General features: G+C 47.6%; 1 protein-coding gene across 3 annotated transcripts in view; it reads left to right on the top strand.

Annotated features, from left to right (window-relative positions):
• Positions 1-26855, top strand: part of LOC135545831 (fibroblast growth factor 13-like) — a 191415-nt gene that overhangs the window by 103594 nt on the left and 60966 nt on the right. For 2 of the 3 annotated variants that reach the window (XM_064973753.1, XM_064973752.1), the window contains exon 3: positions 12772-12942. The exons of the other annotated variant lie outside the window; for it this stretch is intronic. In XM_064973753.1, the coding sequence (XP_064829825.1) occupies positions 12772-12942 (171 nt within the window). The remainder of the gene's footprint in view (positions 1-12771; positions 12943-26855) is intronic. 3 annotated transcript variants of the gene reach the window in all.

Below are 26855 nucleotides of genomic sequence, written 5' to 3'. Positions count from 1 at the left end.
CCCAGTCCTCTTATGGCTTCCTGGAAACAGAGATTAAACCAATCCAATTCAGCTAGCCTTTATGTCATGTTTTCCCTACGAGGTTGCTCTGGGACACAGAAAGGCAAATGTTGCCAGAAAAATGTAGGGACATTGAAATGTTCAAGTGTGTGTTTTACGTAACCAATTGCTGCTGACGCACTGAACTCAATATGGTGTTGCTTCATCAGGGTGAGCTTTTCTGTACTGGTTCCATCAAATTTGACTTACACTTTTATGTTCTCACACACAGAAACACACATGTGACTCAAGTGGGAGTGTGTGTGTGCATGTGTTCATGCGTGCGTGCCTTTGGGGTGCATACGTGCGTGGGAACAGGTGTATGTGTGTGTGTGTGTGTGTGTGTGAGAGAGAGAGAGAGAGAGAGAGAGAGACGGTCATTCAGTATATACTGAGTGCACAAAACATTAAGGCATGACATGGACTGACAAGGTGAATCCAGGTGAAAGCTATGATCCCTCATTGATGTCACTTGTTAAATCCATTTCAATCAGTGTAGATGAAGGGGAGGAGACAGGTTAAAGAATGATTCAGCGTTCCATCTCCAGAGAAGTAATGACCTCCCAGCCCTCTCCTCCTCCCAGCCCTCTCCTCCTCCCAGCCCTCTCCTCCTCCCCAGCCCTCTCCTCCTCCCAGCCCTCTCCTCCTCCCAGCCCTCTCCTCCTCCCAGCCCTCTCCTCCTCCCAGCCCTCTCCTCCTCCCCAGCCCTCTCCTCCTCCCAGCCCTCTCCTCCTCCCAGCCCTCTCCTCCTCCCAGCCCTCTCCTCCTCCCAGCCCTCTCCTCCTCCCAGCCCTCTCCTCCTCCCAGCCCCTCTCCTCCTCCCAGCCCTCTCCTCCTCCCAGCCCCTCTCCTCCTCCCAGCCCCTCCTCCTCCTCCCCAGCCCTCTCCTCCTCCCAGCCCTCTCCTCCTCCCAGCCCTCTCCTCCTCCCAGCCCTCTCCTCCTCCCCAGCCCTCTCCTCCTCCCCAGCCCTCTCCTCCTCCCCAGCCCTCTCCTCCTCCCCAGCCCTCTCCTCCTCCCAGCCCTCTCCTCCTCCCAGCCCTCTCCTCCTCCCAGCCCTCTCCTCCTCCCCCCCAGCCCTCTCCTCCTCCCAGCCCTCTCCCAGCCCCTCCTCCTCCCAGCCCTCTCCTCCTCCCCAGCCCTCTCCTCCTCCCAGCCCTCTCCTCCTCCCCAGCCCTCTCCTCCTCCCCAGCCCTCCTCCCCAGCCCTCTCCTCCCAGCCCTCTCCTCCTCCCCAGCCCTCTCCTCCTCCCCTCCTCCCCTCCTCCCCAGCCCTCTCCTCCCCCAGCCCTCTCCTCCTCCCAGCCCTCTCCTCCTCCCCAGCCCTCTCCTCCTCCCCAGCCCTCTCCTCCTCCTCCCAGCCCCTCTCCTCCTCCCCAGCCCTCTCCTCCTCCCCAGCCCTCTCCTCCTCCCAGCCCTCCTCCCAGCCCTCTCCTCCTCCCAGCCCTCTCCTCCTCCCAGCCCTCTCCTCCTCCCAGCCCTCTCCTCCTCCCAGTCCTCTCCTCCTTCCCAGCCCTCTCCTCCTCCCAGCCCTCTCCTCCTCCCAGCCCTCTCCTCCTCCCAGTCCTCTCCTCCTTCCCAGCCATGATGTCAGCCATGATGTCAGTCATGATGGAGCTCATGTGATTTAACCTATCAGTACAACCTTGCAGAGTGGAAGAGGAGAGAGAGAGAAAGAGAGAGCGACAGAAAGAGAGACTGCTCATTAGTCAGACCTAGTGTTTTGACAAAGCGATTTCTCTCAGATTTCCACTGATATATTGACAAAAACCTTTGATCTGATTGTCAGTTCACAGGATAGTTCTGGAGCCAAATGTCCAGTCCAGGCACTCTCTGTTCTGCACTTTCATTGCTCTCTCACAGCCCTCTCTAATACCAGCCCACACAGCTGTGCACTGGCACACGCGCCCTCTGCCTATGGTGTCTCTCTCCTTGTGTGTGTGTGTGTGTGTGTGTGTGTGTGTGTGTGTGTGTACTCTTGACGTTAGCTGAGACGGGCGTTCCAGGAAGCTTGCTCGCTCGGAGGAGCAGGCGCGGCCGTAAACAGCAACAGCAAGGCCTCTTTGATGGGCAGTGATTCACAGAGGTGTGAGTGTGTGTGGATGCAGGCATGAGTGTGTGTGCATCCTTATTACAGAGGGTAGGTGGCGCCCTATAGGCTCAGCCTGTGGTGTTCATGGGTTCAGTGCCAGCAGCAGAGCAGGAGGCTGGGTGTGTGGGCCATGGCAGTAATCAGAGCACATCACCCAGCCTCTCTCTTGATGATTAAATAGAACAAGATGGCTGAACCCCTCTGACTACAAGAGTTCCTGCAGATTCATCGTCCCCTTTATAAAGTTTGACCTAAATGAATAACTTTCCGTTGGGAAATGGTGAGTGCGTCCCGTGACCATTTTGTGCCATTTTAATTGTAAGGAATCGGCGGCATTAGTGGGAATGGTTTATTCTGTCCACTACATCTTACAACCTCTGTGGTAATGGAATGAGACTGGGCGTGTTTCAGTACCAAATGTCCCTAGCCATAGGAAAACATGAGCAAGCGTTCCTTTCTTAAAGACGTTTGTTTCTGTGTTTGCGAGAGACAGTTTAGTTGTGTACAATAATGACTATTACTTTGCTCTGACTCACGCAAAACTTGATATTCATTGACATTCAAACAGTGATTGATATTCACAGTAGAGCAACAAAGAGCTGTCTGAGACTAAGCTGTGAATATCCATAAAGTGCGTCGATGTGATAGTTGGCTTGTGCTGCTAATTCACTGAGATAAATACTGACAGCATTGACAACTCAGCGGAGGAAGATTATGTTTTTCTAAGCACGTTTGAGGGTTATTTTAAGTCTTTTCTACATAAATCTGTTGACTAGAGTTGGGGCGGATTGGTTCAGGACGATCATGTGACTCCAGGGAGCCACTGTACTCCTACTGGAGAGTGAGAGAGAGAGAGATATAGTGAGAGAAAGAGAAGATGAAAGAAACAGAATAGAATCTGCAAGCTCATTCTCGCTCTGCTTCAAAGAAAACCTCAAGTTCACCTCGGCTCACTGTCGCCACGGCGCCTGCAGGGTGACACGACACGACAAAAATACAAAATCACGAGGCAGAGCCACACTAAAAATATTGGCATAGATTCAACCGCTTGTATTTCGACAATGAGGACAGGCTATTTTAGTCATGCATACCTGCAGCTATAGACCTATCTGTACATTTCTGAGAGTACCGATTTCTAGCCAGATCATGGAAAATGTATGACTCCCGTCTTGCTTGATGAATAGAACACTTGACTTCAATACATTGAGTGGGATTGCGAGCCACAACTTGTAAATCCTTCATGCCACTTAAACCCTGTGACCCCAATCTGGCCTCAGTGCTGCTGTCGTAGATACATGTCCTGGCTCGTCAATGAACTTTCCCTGGTTGGTGCTGAGGTCAGTGACCAGAAATGACAGCTGGACAACTTGGGGTGGTACACACGGACAACTACTGTCTATCTGTCCATCATGAGAGAGAGAATCCTAAGCATGAAGCCATGTGGTGGCAGCGGTGGGACCCAGCAGGCCAGTGAAGCCACGTGGTGGCAGCGATGGGACCCAGCAGGCCAGTGAAGCCACGTGGTGGCAGCGATGGGACCCAGCAGGCCAGTGAAGCCACGTGGTGGCAGCAGTGGGACCCAGCAGGCCAGTGAAGCCACGTGGTGGCAGCGTGGGACCGAGCAGGCCAGTGAAGCCACGTGGTGGCAGCGGTGGGACAGGCCAGTGAAGCCACGTGGTGGCAGCGGTGGGACCCAGCAGGTCAGAAGCCACGTGGTGGCAGCGGTGGGACCCAGCAGGCCAGTGAAGCCATGTGGTGGCAGCGGTGGGACCCAGCAGGCCAGTGAAGCCACGTGGTGGCAGCGGTGGGACCCAGCAGGCCAGTGAAGCCACGTGGTGGCAGCGGTGGGACCCAGCAGGCCAGTGAAGCCATGTGGTGGCAGCGGTGGGACCCAGCAGGCCAGTGAAGCCATGTGGTGGCAGCGGTGGGACCCAGCAGGCCAGTGAAGCCATGTGCTTGTTATTCCACTTTGGCTGGCGCTATAATCTCTCTAGGTACCATGCAGCTGGTCGTGTTACCCAAACATCTATTCTCATTGGACGGGATCTTGAGGAGATGAGCAGACAACCTCTCAGGATGCCTCACTGTACATCATCCAAACTCCTCCCCCCTCTTTTAGCGTTCCTCATTTCCCCGGCCCGCGATTGGCTTTCAGCACCACGGACGAGGACATCCATCGCCATGCCGACCATGCTCTGTTGGCAGCTGGGACACCCGTATATCTTGTCCCATCATACAGCGGGGGTGACAGCTCATTCTCCGTGGCTTGGCTGATAGGGAGCGCTTTCCCAGGCTGGGCCCGACATCCATCATCCCCCGCCCCTTAGCCCCCCTCTGCCCCAGTGTACGCTCTCCATCACATGGCCGAGCACGGGTGAGGACGGGGACAGGCTGTAAAGAATGGGTCCCTGCGCCGCAAGTCTCCCTCTGGCCCCCGCTGTCGCTCATTTTTATTTCTGAAAATGAGATGCCAGTTAGCAGGGTCATTAATAACCAAGGGGAAGGAATTAGGCATCCTGGAAATTTTCCGGAAGAGTCTTGGCACTCTCTCTCTCTCACTCTCTCTCTCTGAGTTCTATCTCTGCTGCAGTCACATCAGTACTATCTCTACTACAGTCACATCAGTACTGTCTCTGCTGCAGTCACATCAGTACTGTCTCTGCTGCAGTCACATCAGTACTGTCTCTGCTGCAGTCACATCAGTACTGTCTCTACTACAGTCACATCAGTACTGTCTCTGCTGCAGTCACATCAGTACTGTCTCTGCTGCAGTCACATCAGTACTATCTCTACTACAGTCACATCAGTACTGTCTCTGCTGCAGTCACATCAGTACTCTCTCTACTACAGTCACATCAGTACTATCTCTACTACAGTCACATCAGTACTGTCTCTGCTGCAGTCACATCAGTACTATCTCTACTACAGTCACATCAGTACTCTCTCTACTACAGTCTCATCAGTACTATCTCTACTACAGTCTCATCAGTACTCTCTCTACTAGTCTCATCAGTACTATCTCTGCTGCAGTCACATCAGTACTATCTCTACTAGTCTCATCAGTACTCTCTCTACTAGTCTCATCATTACTCTCTCTGCTGCAGTCACATCAGTACTGTCTCTGCTGCAGTCACATCAGTACTCTCTCTACTACAGTCACATCAGTACTATCTCTACTACAGTCACATCAGTACTGTCTCTGCTGCAGTCACATCAGTACTATCTCTACTACAGTCACATCAGTACTCTCTCTACTACAGTCTCATCAGTACTATCTCTACTACAGTCTCATCAGTACTCTCTCTACTAGTCTCATCAGTACTATCTCTGCTGCAGTCACATCAGTACTATCTCTACTAGTCTCATCAGTACTCTCTCTACTAGTCTCATCATTACTCTCTCTGCTGCAGTCACATCAGTACTCTCTCTACTACAGTCTCATCAGTACTATCTCTACTACAGTCACATCAGTACTCTCTCTACTAGTCTCATCAGTACTATCTCTGCTGCAGTCACATCAGTACTCTCATCAGTACTATCTCTGCTGCAGTCACATCAGTACTCTCTCTACTAGTCTCATCAGTACTATCTCTGCTGCAGTCACATCAGTACTCTCTCTACTAGTCTCATCAGTACTCTCTCTACTAGTCTCATCAGTACTATCTCTGCTGCAGTCACATCAGTACTCTCTCTACTAGTCTCATCAGTACTATCTCTGCTGCAGTCACATCAATACTCTCTCTACTAGTCTCATCAGTACTATCTCTGCTGCAGTCACATCAATACTATCTCTACTAGTCTCATCAGTACTATCTCTGCTGCAGTCACATCAGTACTCTCTCTACTAGTCTCATCAGTACTATCTCTGATGCAGTCACATCAGTACTCTCTCTACTAGTCTCATTAGTACTATCTCTGCTGCAGTCACATCAGTATTTTCTCTGCTGGAGTCATTGCTCCAGAGCCTTTCCGTTCACCTTCACACTCCTGGGCCAGACTACACTCAATCATATGACCTACTGCCTATAGATCCAGACCCCTAGACCCAGGGTTCTAGCCCCAGGCCTCAAGACCCAGGCCTCTAGATGTAGACCCAGGCCTCTAGTTCCAGGCCTCTAGATCCAGAGACCCAGGCCTCTAGATCCAGACCTCTAGACCCAGGCCTCTAGACCCAGGCCTCTAGACCCAGGCCTCTAGATCCAGACCCCTAGACCCAGGCCTCCAGATACAGACCCCTAGACCCAGGCCTCCAGATACAGACCCCTAGACCCAGGCCTCTAGATCCAGACCCCTGGACCCAGGCCTCTAGACCCAGGCCTCGAGACCCAGGCCTCTAGACCCAGGCCTCGAGACCCAGGCCTCTAGACCCAGGCCTCTAGACCCAGGCCTCTAGACCCAGGCCTCTAGATCCAGACCCCTAGACCCAGGCCTCCAGATCCAGACCCCTAGACCCAGGCCTCTAGATCCAGACCCCTAGACCCAGGCCTCTAGATCCAGGCCTCTAGACCCAGGCCTCTAGACCCAGGCCTCTAGACCCAGGCCCAGACCCCTAGACCCAGGCCTCCAGATCCAGACCCCTAGACCCAGGCCTCTAGATCCAGACCCCTAGACCCAGGCCTCTAGATCCAGGCCTCTAGACCCAGGCCTCCAGATCCAGACCCCTAGACCCAGGCCTCTAGATCCAGACCCCTAGATCCAGGCCTCTAGATCCAGGCCTCTAGATCCAGGCCTCTAGACCCAGGCCTCTAGATCCAGACCCCTAGACCCAGGCCTCCAGATCCAGACCCCTAGATCCAGGCCCCTAGATCCAGGCCTCTAGACCCAGGCCTCTAGATCCAGGCCTCTAGATCCAGGCCTCTAGACCTCTAGACCCAAACTGTCTGACCTTCTCCTGTCTCCTTTATTTTCATAATTTCTTTTCTACTTCTTTTTCTTCTCTCATACCTGGGCCAGTAGTCAGACAGAGAGCTCAGACAGAGAGCTCAGAGAAGATGAGAGAGGGAGATATAAAGCAGAGTTCATTAGTACATGTACTAGTGAGCAGTTTGAAGTTAGACCCTGGCCTGCAGCCTGAAGTGACTGGCACTCAGCAGTGGCTGCTAGCTGTCTGTGAAGAGGGTGAGTGTTCTTCTAGAGGGCCACTTCACACCACTGTCACTCCTCACAGATACAGTTGGGAGGAGGAAGGGAGAGGGGAGTCCACTGTGCATTGAGAGATTGCTTATCAGGGCCTCATTTAAGATCTTCAAGATACAATAAGCCACATTTTTCAACAACTCAAAAAGCGAAGTCTACATTTATAAAGGCGGGTGATTTCATCAGAGGACATCTTTTTCAGATGTTGCAGAATGATTTGAGCAAGATGGACATTTCCCTCATGCTTTCACGGCATGGAAAGAGGTCCAGTTTCAGAACGGGGACATTAGAAGTCCTACGTTTTTTCTGTCTACCCAAAACCCCAAGTTTCAACTCGTTGCTTTCTTCACTTTTCTCATCTGCAGTTTTAGTGCAGCGTTTTGGGATGAGGTGTCGGTAGTTGACGGTGGTCTCCACTAAGACAATGGGAAATAGCTCCTGGAGAAAAAAAGGCTAGTGATAAACTGTTCTGCTGATGGACCCCCGAGTGTGTGTGTGTGTGTGTGTGTGTGAGATAAGAGTGGGGTGACTGTTAACTGTTCTGCCTCAGCTACTCTCTTTCTGGCTGATTGTGAATAGGTCTACATCACAGGAGGCTGGTGGCACCTTAATTGGGGAGGACAGGCTCGTGGTAATGGCTGGGGTGGAATGAGTGGAATGGTATCAAATACTGATGTTTGACACAATTCCATTTACTCCATTCCAGCCATTGTTATGAGCCGTCCTCCCCTCAGTCCTCCCTCAGCAGCCTCCTCTGACCTACATGTACTGTATACAGTTATAAGGAATATGCTTAGTAACAGAGTTTCTCATTAGATGTTGCCATGGACTAAAGTCAGCTTTTATGTTGCCTTCAGTTTAATATGTGACCGATCGGCTCGATTCATAACTGGTGTATTTTAACACCAGTAAACTCACAACAAGATCATTGTTTGTCATACACCAAGATGGCGCCGACAGAGATGGCTGCCTTTTTTTGAATGTATTATTTCTTACATTGTTAGCCCAGACAATCTCAAGTGTTATTACATTCAGCCAGGAAGAACTACTGGATATAAAAGTGACGTCAACTTACCATCATTACAACCAGGAATACGACTTTCCCGAAGCGGATCCTTTGTTTGGACCTCTACCCTGGACATGGGATCTAATCCCAGAGGCCGACCCAAAACAACGCGGTTGCCGCAGGAGAGGCAGATGGAGCGGCCTACTGGTCAGACTCAGAAGGCGAGCTCACCATCCACCGCTTCCCAGCATATTATTCACCAATGTCCAGTCTCTAGACAACAAGGTGGACGCAATTAGGGCACAAGTTGCCCTCCAGAGAGACATCGGAGATTGTAACATTCTCTGTTTCACGGAAAGATGTCTCACTTGGGATATGTTGTCAGAGTCGGTTCAGCCACCCGGTTTCTTCACGCATCGCGCCGACAGAAACAAACATCTCTCTGGTAAGAAGAAGGGCGGGGGTGTATGCCTTATGATTATGCCTTAGACAGAAACAAACAGGAAACGCCCGTGCTCAGGTCTATCCAACGCTGGTCTGACCAATCAGATTCCACGCTTCAAGGTTGCTTCGATGACGTGGACTGGGATATGTTCCGGGTAGCCTCAGACAACAACATTGATGTACAGTATATGCTGACTCTGTGAGCGAGTTTATTAGCAAGTGCATCGGTGATGTTGTACCCACTGTGACTATTAAAACCTTCCCTAACCATGGATTGAAGGAAGCATTTGTGCAAAACTGAAAACGCGAACCACCGCTTTTAATCATGGCAAGGCAACCGGAAACATAACCAAATACAAACAGTGTAGCTATTCCCTCCGCAATGCAATCAAACAAGCAAAGCATCAGTATAGAGACAAAGTAGAGTCGCAATTCAATGGCTCAAACATGAGAGGTATGTGGCAGGATCTACAGTCAATCACGGATTACAAAAAGAAAACCAGCCCCGTCGTGGACATTGACATCTTGTTCCTAAACAAATTAAACAACTTCTTTGCTCCCTTTGGGGACAATACAGTTCCACCGACACGGCCTGTTACCAAAGCCTGTGGGCTCTCCTTCACCATGGCCAACGTGAGTAAAACATTTAAATATGTTAACCCTCGCAAGGCTGCCGGCATTGACTACAGCTCAGCATTTAACACCATAGTACCCTCCAAACTCGTCATTAAGCATGAGACCCTGGGTCTCGACCCCGCCATGTGCAACTGGGTCCTGGACCTTCTGACGGCCTGCCCCTAGGTGGTGAGGGTAGGAAACAAGATCTCTACCCCGCTGATCCTCAAAATTGGGCCCCACAAGGGTGCGTTCTCAGCCCTCTCCTGTACTCTCTGTTCACCCATGGCTGTGTGGACATGCACGCCTCCAACTCAATCACCACGTTTGCAGACGACAGTACACTGGTAGGCTTGATTACCAACAAAGACAAGACATCCTACAGGGAGGAGGTGAGGGCCCTCAGAGTGTGGTGTTAGGAAAATAACCTCTCACTCAACGTCAACAAAACAAAGAAGATGATTGTGGACTTCAGGAAACAGCATCGACGGGACCGTAGTGGAGAAGGAGGCTGAAGAAATTTGGCTTGTCACCAAAAACACTCACACACTTTTACAAATGCACAATCGAGAGCATCATTTTGGGCTGTATCACCGCCTGGTACGGCAACTGCACCGCCCACAACCGCAAGGCTCTCCAGAGGGTAGTGCGGTCTGCACAATGCATCACCGGGGGCAAACTACCTGAACTCCAGGACACCTAGAGCACCCGAAGTCACAGGAAGACCAAAAAGATCATCAAGGACAACAATCACCAAGCCACTGCCTGTTCACCCCGCTATCAGTACAGGTGCATCAAAGCTGGGACCGAGAGACTGAAAAACAGCATCTATCTCAAGGTCATCAGACTGTTTAACAGTCATCACTAACATAGAGTGGCTGCTGCCAACATACAGACTCAAATCTCTGTCCAATTTAAGAAATGGATTTATTAACAGCATGCTTTACCTTGTAATGAAAAGGACTTTCTGACTAAATTAAAAACATCTAATATCTGAAAATGTAGCTAGCTGGAATCTCTTACCCATATACATGGATGAACGCTTCTCACTCTCTTTCATGGATCCATGGTTTCCCTTAGTTTGAAGATGTAATCCAGAGACAGGTGTTTTATACAACAGCCTTCTATGTTCTCTTTTCGACTCCCTCCGTATTTGCAAGCAAATGCCTGAATTTTCTACATCTCCTTAGCTATAATACTCTGCTTCCACCAGGCATTCCACTGATTTCAAAACTTGGTTCTCCAGAAAGTGTTCTTTGTGATATATATATATATATTTTAAATGCTTTAGAAAGGGTTGCCTACGTATACTAAGAAGCTCATGTTATAGACATAAATGTGCTACATGGCAAACCAATCCGAACTCATCTCTCCGAATGTCCAGCCCATCCATTATCTCAGCCAACCGTGACTAGTGGGAAGGTTCCTTTCTTTTTTCGTGGCTAAACCAACTAGGCTCGTAATTTAACAATTTTATTCGTATTTACAGATGTCATATAAGTTTGTTATTAATTAAGGCACATGAAAGTTCATGTTCCATAAGGCATTTCTGCACAAAAATGCATTTTGATAAAATGTGTGTTTTTGTTTGTACCCTTTTTCAGAGTCAAGGTAAACACTGAAGTAATTAAAATAAAATGTATGCACGGAGAATGTAAGTCGCTTTGGATAAATGTAATTATTGCTCACCTTTGAATTGTACTTATGACCCTGTCACTATTTTTGTATGGGGTGGCAGGTAGCCTAGTGAGTTTTGGGCCAGTAACGCAGAGGTCGCTGGTTACAATCCCAGATCCGTCAATGTAGAAAGAAAATCTGCCTTCTGCACTTGAGCAAGGCAGTTAATCCCTGACAACAACTGCTCACCGTGCATGGATGTTGATTAAGGCAGCCCCCTGCACCTCTCTGATTCAGAAGACGGACGAATGCATTCAGTTTTGCAACTGACTAGGTATCCTCTTACAGTACCTCCTGATTTATTCTCTTTGTTATTTTAAAAGGATAGAAAAGTCTGCCTCCCTATTCCTCACTGAAATTAATTGGGCACAAAGACTTGTGCCTATTCATGCCTTTGTGGTGTGTGTGCTTGTGTGTTTGTGCATGTGTGCGTGCTTGTGTGTGTCTATGTGTACCTCGTGCGGTATATTGTTGTTACGCACACGTGTGTACAAAGCTGTGTGTGTGTGTGTGTTCCCGCAGTGTGTGCACCTACAGTGTGTGCGTGTGACTCAGCGTTGATGCGTCTCGAGCCCCATGCTCTGTGAACGGAGGGTCAACTGGTGGGAGGAGGGAGCGAGGGTTCTCATTGACAACAGAACAAGGAGCAGGTTGACAGCCCTATATATATATACTCCGTTCATCTTTTACTTTGAATAACGAAGCAGAGTGAGGAGAGAGGATGAGACTTCATCACTGAGCCAGTACACCACTGAGTACTTCTGGATGGCAGCCGAAATACTACCACAGAATGAAACTAGATAGTAGTGACGTAGCCCAGACTTAATTTAGACTCAGTTATTCTGTCCTGTGAGGCTGTCTGTGTAGAGCACGTGGATCGGCAGACCCCTCCTGTCCGTATGTGGATATACATTCAGTTAACAGATGGATGGAGGATGGTTAATAATGCATTCGTGTGGAGGAGAAGAGAAATGTGAGGTAGTCGTTTTGAGGTCACTTACAATGTGTCTGACCCTTTAGACAGGTTCCCATGAACATTAGACAGGCCTAGGACAGTGCACTGGACGAAATAATGCAGCTGATGCTATCATCTCTTCATAGAATTCATAATATCCACTGTAATAATATCCACAATATCATCTCTGCATGTGTCGTGTCATTCCATGAAAACATTCCCGACCACCACGCCTCTGGTTGACTGGTCTGGGATCAGCGCATGCTTTTACATTTGCATGCCTTCCCTCAAAAAGGGTACTGTCTGGTTGGGGTTGGTAGCACCCCGATCTGACCTTAGATCTGCTGGCATTGACCTTGCAGGTTCTTGCCTTGCTGTACTTTCACACCTCTGTGCGATCCTTTTCTGATGATTTTTTTTCTGATGATTTTAGAATGACCTTGGGACCCACAGTACTGCTTGATAACGATTAGGTCCGATTTGTCTCTGTATCAGTTTGCCACGTACTCCTCCTCCCTCTTTCTTTTCTCTCCCTCCCTCTCTTGATGTTACTTTAGTTGTATTTATTTAAGTTGTTAATGTTCTCTTTCTCTCTCTGCCCTCCTCTTGCTCCCGACCTTCCTTCTAACTCTCTCTCTCTCTCTTCCTCTGTTGTAGTAGGCTGTGTTGAGTTACAATAATGCTTTAGTGGTTGCTGATGCAATGTCTGTATTTTATTTAGCCTTTGTTTCGTCTCTGCGTTGTTCTTCTGTCTGTGTTGTGGTGAGCGCTCCCCTAACCTCAGTTCATTGTGTTGTGGCACCACGGCAGTCCAGGATGACGCTGCTCCAGGTACCCAGGAGTACATTATGTTGCGGCAGGATTCCATCCACTCATCGGCGGATTTAAGGAGTAAGGGGTCCCCATTTCGTGCTAAGTGTCACGAAATCTTCTGCTGCCCGCTGAAGCAAGTCGTCAACAAAGAGAGCTCAGAGCCCGAAGGTTTGTCCGCACCCCCTGCTTGTTTTTTAAGTGATGCTTATTTTTTGGCTTTTCCTCCTCTCTTTCTCTCTCTCATATTCTGTCTGAACTGATAGTTCTCCTCCCCTCAAAGTTTCCGTTCATTTTACATCCCATCTTTGGAAAGCATCTGGCCTGTGCGGCCTCTCACTCATAGTGTGTGTGTATGATTGTGAGTATCTTATTCTTGCCTGTGGCGCACAGCCCACCAAACATCCTCCAACCACCCATAGGCCCCTGCTACAGCCAACATAAAGGAATATTAAAACCACTGAAAGGGGTCATGGAATGATGCAGCTGCTGTTCACCGTACTGGAGCCTCTTGGCTTCATGGAATAAGAATCTTGCAGCTCGTCATGCTACAACCTCATGACTCTGCACCTCTACTGTATAGGACATCCATATTAGGTTGATATTAAGATGATGCCAGTATATTATTGGCTTGCTGCCCACCCATTAAGCAACTGTCCGTCTCCCCCCATGCTCCCCTGGCTTTTAGTCTTGCTGGCTTTAGCCCTGTCCCTCTCTATCTCCTTCTCCCCCATCGCTCCTCCCACCTCCTCCTTTCCCTACCTGCCTTTCTCCTCTTCTGTCCCCCCCCTCTCTCTCTCTCTACCGTTCTCTCCCCTCCCCCTCTCTCCCCTCCCCCTCTCCCCTCCCCCCACTCTCCTCTCTCTCTCTACCGTTCTCTCCCCTCCCCCACTCTCCTCTCTCTCTCTCTCTACCGTTCTCTCCCCTCCCCCACTCTCCTCTCTCTCTACCGTTCTCTCCCCTCCCCCTCTCTCCCCTCCCCCACTCTCGTCTCTCTCTCTACCGTTTTCTCCCCTCCCCCTCTCTCCCCCCCCCACTCTCCTCTCTCTCTCTACCGTTCTCTCCCCTCCCCCTCTCTCCCCTCCCCCACTCTCCTCTCTCTCTCTACCATTCTCTCCCATCCCCCTCTTCTCCCCCCCTCTCTCTACCATTCTCTCCCCTCCCCCACTCTCTCTCTCTCTCTACCATTCTCTCCCCTCCCCTCTCCCTCCCCCACTCTCTCTCTCTCTACCGTTCTCTCCCCTCCCCCACTCTCCTCTCTCTCTCTACCGTTCTCTCCCCTCCCCCTCTCCCTCCCCCACTCTCCTCTCTCTCTCTACCATTCTCTCCCCTCCCCCACTCTCCTCTCTCTCTCTACCATTCTCTCCCCTCCCCTCTCTCCCTCCCCCACTCTCCTCTCTCTCTACCGTTCTCTCCCCTCCCCCACTCTCCTCTCTCTCTCTACCGTTCTCTCCCCTCCCCCACTCTCCTCTCTCTCTCTACCGTTCTCTCCCCTCCCCCTCTCTCCCCTCCCCCACTCTCCTCTCTCTCTCTACCCCACTCCCTGGCGCTTGCAGACGCATGATGGTTTGGTTAGTCTGTGTATGGTCATGCTCATTGGGGAGAGGGGAAGACACCGCACGGTAACGTTAGGTCTAAGCACCTGCATGCTGATACATTGCACATGTATGTTAGGTACCAGGGGTTGATTGTTCCATCTATTGCCTGAGGCTTGTGCGTTTTCATCAGTAGAGTACTAAGATTGCAAAGATGAAGGTACCTTCCTTTACAGACTTCCAGGAAACTCGGTAAGACATGTGATTCGCTGTGGGTTATAGTACATTTGCAGTGTAAGCTGGTTTATCGTGTGGTCTCAAATACATGATCTATGTAATCTATAATCTATGATTATCAGGTAACAATCACATGTTGAATCAGATGTGTGGGGTGTTCTTGAACGTAGTGTACGTACTGTACATTCTCTCAACCAGCTTTTCCAACAGTCTTGAAGGAGTTCCCACATATGCTGAGCACATCCCAAACTATCTCCATTGGGTTGAGGTCGGGTGATTGTGGAGGCCAGGTCATCTGATTTAGAAGACACAGTGGCAAGAAAAATATATGTGAACCCTTTGGAATGTCCTGGATTTCTGCATGAATTAGTCCTAATATGTGATCTGATCTTCTAAGTCACAACAATAGACAATAGACAAACATGCTGCGGTTAAACTAATAACACACAAACTATTGTATTTTTCTTGTCTATATTGAATACATCATTTAAACATTCACAATGTAGGTTGGAAAAAGTATGTGAACCCCTTGGCTAATGACTTCTCCAAAAGCTAATTGGAGTCAGGAGTCAGCTAACCTGGAATACAATCATTGAGATGTGATTGGAGATGTTCGTTAAAGTTGCCCTGCCCTATAAAAAACACTCACAAAATGTGATTTTGCTATTCAGAAGAAGCAGTGCCTGATGTGAACCATACCTCGAACAAAAGAGATCTCAGAAGACCTAAGATTAAGAATTGTTGACATGCATAAAGCTGGAAAGGGTTACAAAAGTCCAAATAAATGGAGAAAGCTCAGCATTGTTGCTACTCTCCCTAGGAGTGGCCGTCCTGCAAAGATGACTGCAAGAGCACAGCTCAGAATGCTCAATGAGGTTAAGAAGAATCCTAGTGAATCCTAAAGACTTACAGAAATGTCTGGAAAATGCTAACATCTCGGTTGACAATTCTACAAGTCTACAACACGTAAAACACTAAACAAGAATGGTGTTCATGGAAGGACACCACGGAAGAAGACACTGCTGTCCAAAAACAACATTGCTGCACTTCTGAAGTTTGTAAAAGAGCACCTGGATGTTCCACAGCGCTTCTGACAATATATTCTGTGGACAGATGAAACTACAGTTGAGTTGTTTGGTTGAGGTTATTTCTGCTAAAGGAGGGTCAGCCAGTTATTACATCCAAAGGTTCACATACTTTTCCCACCCTAAACTGTCAATGTTTACACGGTGTTCAATAAAGACATGAAAACATATAATTGTTTGTGTTATTAGTTTAAAGCACACTGTGTTGTCTATTGTTGTGACTAAGATGAAGATCAGGTCAAATTTCATGAACAATCTATGCAGAAATCCAGGTAATTCAAAATGGTTCACATACTTTTCTTGCCGTTGTATATGGTACTACAGAATAACTATTTAAAGGAGCTAAGGGTTCTTTGAGTGATTATTGTTCCAAATAGAACCATCACCCTTATCAAAGCACCCTTGAAGAACGCTCTGTTGTAACTCAGTGTGTGGTGTTGCCAGTGGTACAAGAACAGGGTCTGTCCTTCAGAGAGATGAGAAACTCAATATAAAGTAGGATCACTGTTTGCTGCCTGTGAAGACTGAAGTTGTATAAAAGGCTTAGTGACAAAGACCATGTTTTATAATCAAGCTTTAGTCAAATAGAATGTTTTGTAGCCGGTGGTGGAAAAAAATGACTCAATTGTCATACTTCAGTAAAAGTCAAGATACTCTTAAAAGAAAATGACGTAAGTGAAAGTCACCCAGTAAAATAGTACTTGAGTAAATATACTTAAGTATCAAAGTAAGGTTAGTTATGGTGGAAAATAAGTATTTGGTCAATAACAAAAGTTTATCTCGATACTTTGTTATATACCCTTTGTTGGCAATGACAGAGGTCAAATGTTTTCTGTAAGTCTTCACAAGGTTTTCACACACTGTTGCTGGTATTTTGGCCCATTCCTCCATGTAGATCTCCTCTAGAGCAGTGATGTTTTGGGGCTGTTGCTGGGCAACACGGACCTTCAACTCCCTCCAAAGATTTTCTATGGGGTTGAGATTTGGAGACTGGCTAGGCCACTCCAGGACCTTAAAATGCTTCTTACGAAGCCACTCCTTCGTTGCCTGGGCGGGTGTGTTTGGGATCATTGTCATGCTGAAAGACCCAGCCACGTTTCATCTTCAATGCCCTTGTTTTCACTCAAAATCTCACGATAGATGGCCCCATTCATTCTTTCCTTTACACGGATCAGTCGTCCAGGTCCCTATGCAGAAAAACAGCCCCAAAGCATGATGTTTCCACCCCCATGCTTCACAGTAGGTATGGTGTTCTTTGGATGCAACTCAGCATTCTTTGTCCTCCAAACACGTCGAGTTTAATTTTTACCAAAAAGTTATATTTTGGTTTCATCTGACCATATGACATTCTCCCAATCTTCTTCTGGATCATTCAAATGCTCTCTAACAAACTTCAGACGGCCTGGACATGTACTGGCTTAAGCAGGAGGACACGTCTGGCACTGCAGGATTTGAGTCCCTGGCGGCGTAGTGTGTTACTGATGGTAGGCTTTGTTACTTTGGTCCCAGCTCTCTGCAGGTCATTCACTAGGTCCCCCCGTGTGGTTCTGGGATTTTTGCTCACCGTTCTTGTGATCATTTTAACCCCACGGGGTGAGATCTTGCGTGGAGCCCCAGGCCGATGGAGATTATCAGTGGTCTTGTATGTCTTCCATTTCCTAATAATTGCTTCAGCAGTTGATTTCTTCAAACCAAGCTGCTTACCTATTGCAGATTCAGTCTTCCCAGCCTGGTGCAGGTCTACAATTTTGTTTCTGGTGTCCTTTGACAGCTCTTTGGTCTTGGCCATAGTGGAGTTTGGAGTGTGACTTTTTGAGGTTGTGGACAGGTGTCTTTTATACTGGATCCATTAATACAGGTAACGAGTGGAAGACAGAGGAGCCTCTTAAAAAAGAAGTTACAGGTCTGTGAGAGCCAGAAATCTTGCTTGTTTGTAGGTGACCAAGTACCTATTTTCCACCATAATTTGCAAATAAATTCATTAAAAATCCTACAATGTGATTTTATGGATGTTGTTTCTCATTTTGTCTGTCATAGTTGAAGTGTACCTATGATGAAAATTACAGGCCTCTCTCATCTTTTTAAGTGGGAGAACTTGCACAATTGGTGGCTGACTAAATACTTTTTTGCCCCACTATGTGTTTATGTGTTTACATCAGACATAATGTATATGTGTTTGTGTTTACATCAGACATAATGTATATGTGTTTATGTGTTTACATCAGACATAATGTATATGTGTTTGTGTTTACATCAGACATAATGTATGTGTTTATGTGTTTACATCAGACATAATGTACATGTGTTTGTGTTTACATCAGACATAATGTATATGTGTTTATGTGTTTACATCAGACATAATGTATATGTGTTTATGTGTTTACATCAGACATAATGTATATGTGTTGCAGTCACATCAGTACTATCTCTGCTGCAGTCACACCAGTACTATCTCTGCTGCAGTCACATCAGTACTATCTCTGCTGCAGTCACACCAGTACTATCTCTGCTGCAGTCACACCAGTACTATCTCTGCTGCAGTCACATCAGTACTATCTCTGCTGCAGTCACATCAGTACTATCTCTGCTGCAGTCACATCAGTACTCTCTCTGCTGCAGTCACATCAGTACTCTCTCTGCTGCAGTCACATCAGTACTATCTCTGCTGCAGTCACATCAGTACTCTCTGCTGCAGTCACATCAGTACTCTCTCTGCTGCAGTCACATCAGTACTCTCTCTGCTGCAGTCACATCAGTACTATCTCTGCTGCAGCCACACCAGTACTATCTCTGCTGCAGCCACACCAGTACTATCTCTGCTGCAGTCACACCAGTACTATCTCTGCTGCAGTCACACCAGTACTATCTCTGCTGCAGTCGCATCAGTACTCTCTCTGCTGCAGTCGCATCAGTACTCTCTCTGCTGCAGTCGCATCAGTACTATCTCTGCTGCAGTCACATCAGTACTCTCTGCTGCAGTCACATCAGTACTCTCTGCTGCAGTCACATCAGTACTCTCTCTGCTGCAGTCACATCAGTACTCTCTGCTGCAGTCACATCAGTACTCTCTGCTGCAGTCACATCAGTACTCTCTCTGCTGCAGTCACATCAGTACTATCTCTGCTGCAGTCACATCACTACTCTCTCTGCTACAGTCACATCAGTACTCTCTCTGCTGCAGACATTTCAGTACTATCTCTACTAGTCCCCTAATCCCACTGTCATCACAACACTGCATTACACAGGTAGAAGATATGACCCCCATGTCATTAGAAGACTTGGTTCACCGAACAACACATCAGTAGCATGTATCACATCTTCTGCAGACTCTATCCGACTCCCCAAGGGCATGAGATCAGAGGGGTATACAGTACCCACAGGGTCAGGCATGGATGCAGACACTCTATCCTAGATCCAGGCCCCAAAACCCTCGCCTACACAGCCTGTCTGTCTGTCTGTCTGTCTGTCTGTCTGTCTGTCTGTCTGTCTGTCTGTCTCTCTGTCTGTCTGTCTCCTTTCTTTTCATGAATTGTTCCTACTGCCATCTCTCCCTCCCTCCCTCCCTCCCTCCCTCCCTCCCTCCCTCCCTCCCTCCCTCCCTCCCTCCCTCCCTCCCTCCCTCCCTCCCTCCCTCCCTCCCTCCCTCCCTCCCTTCTGTTTCTCCACTACAGATGAAACGTTGTGCCCAGTACACATACCATCCATAATTCAGTGGCTTTGTGATGATCCTCCTCAACTCCACACTAAAGACTCTGAGGTCACACACACACCACAGCCCAAAACCGGGTTCCAGTCGTCTCCCGTTATTTACCGGCTATACTATAGAATTTGCGGAGCACCCGACAGGGTGCTCAGAGAAGCCTGAAAACATAACTGTGCATCCCGCCATGCCCTTCCCAGAGTCCCGTTTGTTCACCAGATTCAATGTTGACAAGAGCCAAACATACAGCCCCTGGAAGCGCGTACACACACGCACACACTCCGATAACACTGCATTTGAACACTCTTTCTCTCCCTTTGCCATGCAGCTATTTTTGTGTGTAGCAGCATAATAGATATAGCATGAATAAATTAAGTTTATAATAATGTGTGTTCAGGCCTTGAAGGGGAGGCATGTTGTGCTGTGGTGGCAATGTCACATCAACGCTGACTTAGTAAGGGGGCTTGGGATATTATATCAGTTACAAGAGGATGGGGAGGTAGTGTGAGGGTATGGGTGAGCACACAGTGTGTACAATGTGTCCCCTGATCGTGTGTGTGTTTGTGTGTATCGCCCTTGTGATGTAATCAACACATTTCACAGTGTTCACACCGATTCCCAGCACTATGCTACAGTAGCAGTCAGGCGTGTGTTGTAGTTTGAACGCCTGACTGCTACCTTCTAAGAGCCTGCTTACTCTCTGTGGCAGTAACACACAAACACACACATTATCTCAAATTGTAGATGCAACATTCATTTCCTGCACCTCTGGGCAGCAATCTCCAAGCTAGAAATGATGTATGACAACTGTAACAACAGCAATATCAACAACAACAACAATATCAACAGCATCATCAACAACAAGCACTGAGCACCACTGTAGGGACCTGGAGGAAGTAAAGTAGTCCCCTCCTCTCTTCCTCTCTCCTCTACTCTCCTCTCCTCTCTTCCTCTCTCCTCTACTCTCCTCTCCTCTCTTCCTCTCCTCTCCTCTACTCTCCTCTCCTCTCTCCCCTCCTCCCCTCTCCTCTCTTCCTCTCTCCTCTCCTCTACTCTCCTCTCCTCTCTTCCTCTCCTCTCCTCTACTCTCCTCTCTCCCCTCCTCCCCTCTCCTCTCTTCCTCTCTCCTCTACTCTCCTCTCTTCCTCTCCTCTCCTCTACTCTCCTCTCCTTTCTCCCCTCCTCCCCTCTCCTCTCTTCCTCTCTCCTCTCCTCTACTCTCCTCTCCTCTCTTCCTCTCCTCTCCTCTACTCTCCTCTCCTCTCTCCCCTCCTCCCCTCTCCTCTCTTCCTCTCTCCTCTCCTCTACTCTCCTCTCCTCTCTTCCCCTCCTCTCCTCTACTCTCCTCTCCTCTCTCCCCTCCTCCCCTCTCCCTCTTCCCCTCTCCTCTCTTCCTCTCTCCTCTACTCTCCTCTCCTCTCTTCCTCTCCTCTCCTCTCCTCTACTCTCCTCTCCTCTCTCCCCTCCTCCCCTCTCCTCTCTTCCTCTCTCCTCTACTCTCCTCTCCTCTCTTCCTCTCCTCTCCTCTACTCTCCTCTCCTCTCTCCCCTCCTCCCCTCTTCTCTCTTCCTCTCTCCTCTCCTCTACTCTCCTCTCCTCTCTCCCCTCCTCCCATCCCCTTTCCCCTCCTCTCCCTTCGTTCTCTCCACCCATCATCTCCCCTCCTCTCCTCTCTTCCTCTCTCCTCTCCTCTACTCCCCTCTCCTCTCTCCCCTCCTCCCCTCTCCTCTCTTCCTCTCTCCTCTCCTCTACTCTCCTCTCCTCTCTCCCCTCCTCCCATCCCCTTTCCCCTCCTCTCCCTTCGTTCTCTCCACCCATCATCTCCCCTCCTCTCCTCTCTTCCTCTCTCCTCTCCTCCCCTCTCCTCTCCTCCTCTCTCCTCTCCTCTACTCTCCTCTCTCCCCTCCTCTCCCTTCGTTCTCTCCACCCATCATCTCCCCTCCTCTCCTCTCTTCCTCTCTCCTCTCCTCCCCTCTCCTTTCTTCCTCTCTCCTCTCCTCTACTCTCCTCTCCTCTCTCCCCTCCTCCCATCCCCTTTCCCCCTTTCCCCTCCTCTCCCTTCGTTCTCTCCACCCATCATCTCCCCTCCTCTCCTCTCTTCCTCTCTCCTCTCCTCCCCTCTCCTCTCTTCTTCCCCTCTCCCTTCCTCCACCAGACAGACTTCTGATGAGTGAAGGAGCAAACTACTGAAACTCTTCACTGAGAGAACCTTCCTTTGAGTGACTGACGCTTCCTGGGTTTGTCATTGGGATGGAACAAGTTTACTTTATTGTGGGGCCTGTTCCTGCTTTCTCTCTACCTGTCCCACTCCTCTGAGCAGACTTCATGTTCCCTTCCTAACACCTGATTATTTCAATTGGGTATGGCAAAGCTGGGCTGGAACAAAAACCTGCACACAACTAGAAATGAGTTGTTGTTGCCCGCCCCTGCCCTAGACAGAACACTGAGGGTTTACTTACTTCCACATGCCAGCATTGGTCACATCTCGTTCTCGTGCACTCAGCTCACAGAATTCCCTGTGGCCCCCTCAGCTTAGCCACCCCTCCACTGATGCAGAACAAGCTTCCATGATCCTCTCTGATGTCTGACCCAGATCTGTGCCCAAACCTCAGCCTCCCTCCACTAAACCCTGAGGAGATGTCTTAGAGCCATAACAAGGTACAGCTAGCCTGCTAGTTCCCTTTGGCTAGGAACACTGTTCATAATCCTGTATCTCCGTATCAGGTCTGGGGTGTTATGTAAAAAAGTGTTTCCCTACACAAAGGTGCCATTGTTCCCTAAGGTGGAGTCACAGTCAGGAGCGTGTGCAAGCTTTAAACACTGACCAGTGTTGAATCTCTGTGCCATGATGGTGACAGAACGAGTCCACCTGGCCTAGTGCGTCCTATCCAGCTGTTGCTAGGGAGGGAGCGAGCGAGGGACAGGCACTGAGTGGTTGGCTCTTTTCTAGCTCTGCACCACTAACATCCAGTCCTCTAAACCACTATCTATTATGTTCTCTTAGGACACTATACACTGTCTTCATCCCGTGTACAAGCCCCACTCAAGACAGTTCAAAGATTTGTGTACGTACCAAACTGTGAGAGAACTTTTTTTCTCTCCAAAGTACCACTTGTCATTTCACCAGAGCATAGGTCTCCAGTACAGTGCTGTGTCAGGCTGCAATTTGAGTCATCTGATAAGCCAGTCCCACTCCAACGAATGGAAAAGCCATTTCACTCTGTCTGCCCTGGCACTGATCAATAACCAGGCTCTCAATAGATCCATTTAAAAGTCATTTGTGGTTTTGGCTCGCCTCTGTCACTTTTTTCCTAGTTCGCTCAGAATTATGCTCTCATTTCCTGTCAAACGTTTACGAGAAAACAGTTCTGAGAACTTGAGACAAATCATCGCTTTTTACGTGTCTCAATCTCTTGCTTTTCCGGATTCATTTTCCAGCTTTTAATGCATCTGCTGCTGTGTGGAAGTTCTCATAAGAATGGGAATCCAACATTTATATATGCAGAACATTTCCATATTTTCACATTTACGAGAGCCTTTTCACATTTTCATATTTCCAGTCTTCTGAATGAAGATTAAAGCCTGAATCCTTAGTTGAAACAATAACAAAACCAACACCCCGCCTCTGTTTTGGTAAAAAGCTGGAGAAATGTAACCACTCTCAATTTCTAGCTATGGATGCAAAGACTGGCCATCCATGATAAAAAATATATAGTTTTAACCATGTTTTGAGGCTATACAGTGTCTTACATTTACATTGTTTACAAGGACTGGAGTAAAACAATCTTATATTATGGGTTATGTTGGGGTACAACATTTTAACGTGTTCACGGTACAGGTTCCCCAAGGGCACCCCCCCGCTCAACTCAAAAGGTGGCACACAGAATGCAAAAATATTCTTAGAAATATTTAACCTCCACACATTAACAAGTCCAATAGCTCAAATGAAAGATAAACACCTTGTTCATCTACCCAGCGAGTCAGATTTCTAAAATGTTTTACGGCGAAAACATAGCACGTATTTATGTCAAACCACCACAAAGACACAGACGATATACAGCCATTTTGTCGAACAAAAGATGCAATCACAAACGCAGGATTAAAAGAAAAATAATTCACTAACCTTTTGAAAATCTTCATCAGATGATAGTAATAGGACATGTTACACAGTACATTTGTTTTTTTCAATAATATGCAATTTATATCCATAAATCTCCGTTTACATTGACGCCATGTTCAGAAAATCCTCAAAAATGTCCGGAGAAATTATAGATGGCTCCGCCAGATAACAGAAATACACATCATAAACTTTGACTAAATATACATGTTCTACATATAGTTAGAAAGATACACTGCTTCTCAATGCAACCGCTTTGTCACATTTATTTTTAACGTTAAAGAAATCGCTCACTATGCAATAATCTGAGGCGGCGCTCAGACGTAAGCAATATTTCTCCGCTATGTTGGAGTCAACAGAAATACAAAATTACAACATAAATATTTCCTTACCTTTGATGGTCTTCGATCAGAATGTAGTGGAAGGAGTCATACTTACCCAATACATCGTTTTGTTTCAAGTCGTGTGTCTTTGTATTAGCATATGCTACCACTTTCAGCTGAAATGCATCCAAAATGACTTCTGGTCCCGAACAGTTGCGCATCAAAACTTCAAAATGACATATTATATGTCGACTAAACTGGTCAAACTAGGTGCAGAATCAAGCTTTAGGATGTTATAAACGTACAAAACAATTGGCGATTCAACCGGACAAAAGCAATTCTTCTCAGACAATCTGGAACAGAGGAATGACTGTGTACAATTCGCGCCCTAACGCGCATGTATTTTCTCGCAACACCCACTATTTTGCCTCCCAAAGGGTCAAAGCTCACAGGATTTGCACAATTAAATGCTCTACTGAATGAGGACATCTAGTGGAAGACATAGAAAGTGTTTCCAGATCCATAGCTGGTTGGGAAGGGTGGGGGCGATGACATCAAAGTTGGCCCAACTTTCATGTTTCCAAAACTAGTTTGGGAGATTGGCTGCCCTGTGAGTTCTGCTATACTTACAGACATAATTCAATCGGTTTTAGAAGCTTTAGAGTGTTTTCTATCCAATAATTATTATTATATGCATATATTAGCAATTTTGGACAGATTTTCTTTCAGTTTACTATGGGCACGCAATTCATCCAAAGGGGGCAGTATTGTCCCGAGCCTTAACAGGTTTTAACTAAGTTTGAGGCATTTATAGGTTACATTCTGCTAGAATCAATTTGTATATATAATTGATTTACAAGTCCAAAAATCGATGTAGCAAATTAGGGTTCTAGCTTTAAGTGATTGTGATGAACCACGTGCACCCTTCCTCTCCTGTGCCATGTACCCCTGCGCCCTTGACCTCTCTGTAGGCTGGGTAGACCCTCCACAGAACCTCAATCGAGCCCTTCCACTAGCAAAGAGAGAGAGACAAACAGAAAGGCACGCCTGGCTGGCTTTGGCCGGGCTGGGGTGGAGGTTAACACCTAGAGACAGTTGGAGTGAGACGAAGGTGAGATGGGGGTTATGTTAGGCCTTCTGTGGCCGGGCTGGGGTGGAGGTTAACACCTAGAGACAGTTGGAGCGAGACGAAGGTGAGATGGGGGTTATGTTAGGCCTTCTGTGGCCGGGCTGGGGTGGAGGTTAACACCTAGAGACAGTTGGAGTGAGACGAAGGTGAGATGGGGGTTATGTTTGGCCTTCTGTGGCCGGGCTGGGGTGGAGGTTAACACCTTGAGACAGTTGGAGTGAGACGAAGGTGAGATGGGGGTTATGTTAGGCCTTCTGTGGCCGGGCTGGGGTGGAGGTTAACACCTAGAGACAGTTGGAGCGAGACGAAGGTGAGATGGGGGTTATGTTAGGCCTACTGTGGCCGGGCTGGGGTGGAGGTTAACACCTAGAGACAGTTGGAGTGAGACGAAGGTGAGATGGGGGTTATGTTTGGCCTTCTGTGGCCGGGCTGGGGTGGAGGTTAACACCTAGAGACAGTTGGAGCGAGACGAAGGTGAGATGGGGGTTATGTTAGGCCTTCTGTGGTACTGCCTGCCGTGTGTCTCATACATTCTCCCATACAGGGTTTCCACTATAGGCTTATTGCTAAACTGGGCAGCAATATACACAGCCACACAGCTGTTGGTTCCTTATCTATCTTCTCTAATGTTCATATCCTATGCATAGCCAACTCTTTCCAACATCACACAGGTCTAGGGAATGTGCATCTACCTTTCCCTCAACCTCAATGTTTGTCTGTTATTTTCTCTGCCAGACATCCATTCCACTGATTCTCTCTCTTGTCTTTCTGTCTGCCAGCCATGCTGGGGCAGGGTTGCTTGTGTACTTGCTTGTCAACAGTGGTTAAATGTCTGGAAAAAGTCAGGGCTCCTCCACCATTGCCGTAAACCATTTACTTGATCGGTGTCCCTTCGAAGGGACGGTTGAGCTAACGTAGGATAATGCGATTAGCATGAGGTTGTAAGTAACAAGAACATTTCCCAGGACATAGACATATCTGATATTGGCAGAAAGCTTAAATTCTTGTTAATCTAACTGCACTGTCCAATTTACAGTAGATATTACATTGAAAGAATACCATGCTATTGTTTGAGAAGAGTGCACAATTTGGAACATGAACAGTTATTAATAAACAAATTAGGCACATTTGGGCAGTCTTGATACAACATTTTGAACAGAAATGCAATGGTTCATTGGATCAGTCTAAAACTTTGCACATACACTGCTGCCATCTATTGGCCAAAATCTAAATTGCACCTGGCCTGGATTAATACATTGTGGCCTTTCTCTTGCATTTCAAAGATGATGGTAAAAAAATACAAAAGAACAGTTATTTTATTTTATATTATCTTTTACCAGATCTCCAGTGTTATATTCTTTCACATTTCAATGAACTTCAAAGTATTTCCTTTCAAATGGTACCAAGAATATGCATATCCTCAGTTCAGGGCCTGATATTTGGGTCTGTCATTTTAGTCAAAAATTTAAAAATGGGGCGGATCCTTTAGAGGTCACATCAGGTCAACAAATATATTTTACCTCATCCACTATTTTAGGCCCAGCTTTTGTAACTTTGACTTTCCTGGATATAGCCACGAAATTGTGATCATTGCATGCAATGGGTACGGATACAGCTTTAGAGAAAAAGGTGATCAATACATGTGGATATGTTTGTAAACACCCTGGTAGGTTGATTTAAGAACCTGAACCAGATTACAGGCACTGGTGACAGTGAGAAGCTCTTAAGCGGACAGCTTGATGAAAAACAGTCAATATTCAGGTCCCCAAGAAAGTAGACCTCTCTTACATCACATACACTATCAAGCATTTCACACATATTATTTAGAATCTGACTGTTAAAACTTGGTGGCCTATAGCAACACCCCAAAAGAAAAGGCTTTCGATGTGCCAAGTGAACCTGCGACCACAACACTTCAATAACACTTGACCTAAGATCTTCTCTAAGCATTACAGGAA

Source organism: Oncorhynchus masou, chromosome 9, assembly GCF_036934945.1.
Source record: "Oncorhynchus masou masou isolate Uvic2021 chromosome 9, UVic_Omas_1.1, whole genome shotgun sequence".
NCBI lineage: Eukaryota > Metazoa > Chordata > Actinopteri > Salmoniformes > Salmonidae > Oncorhynchus > Oncorhynchus masou.
Note: the sequence above shows the minus strand (reverse complement) of the source record. Positions and strands in the feature narration are given on the sequence as shown.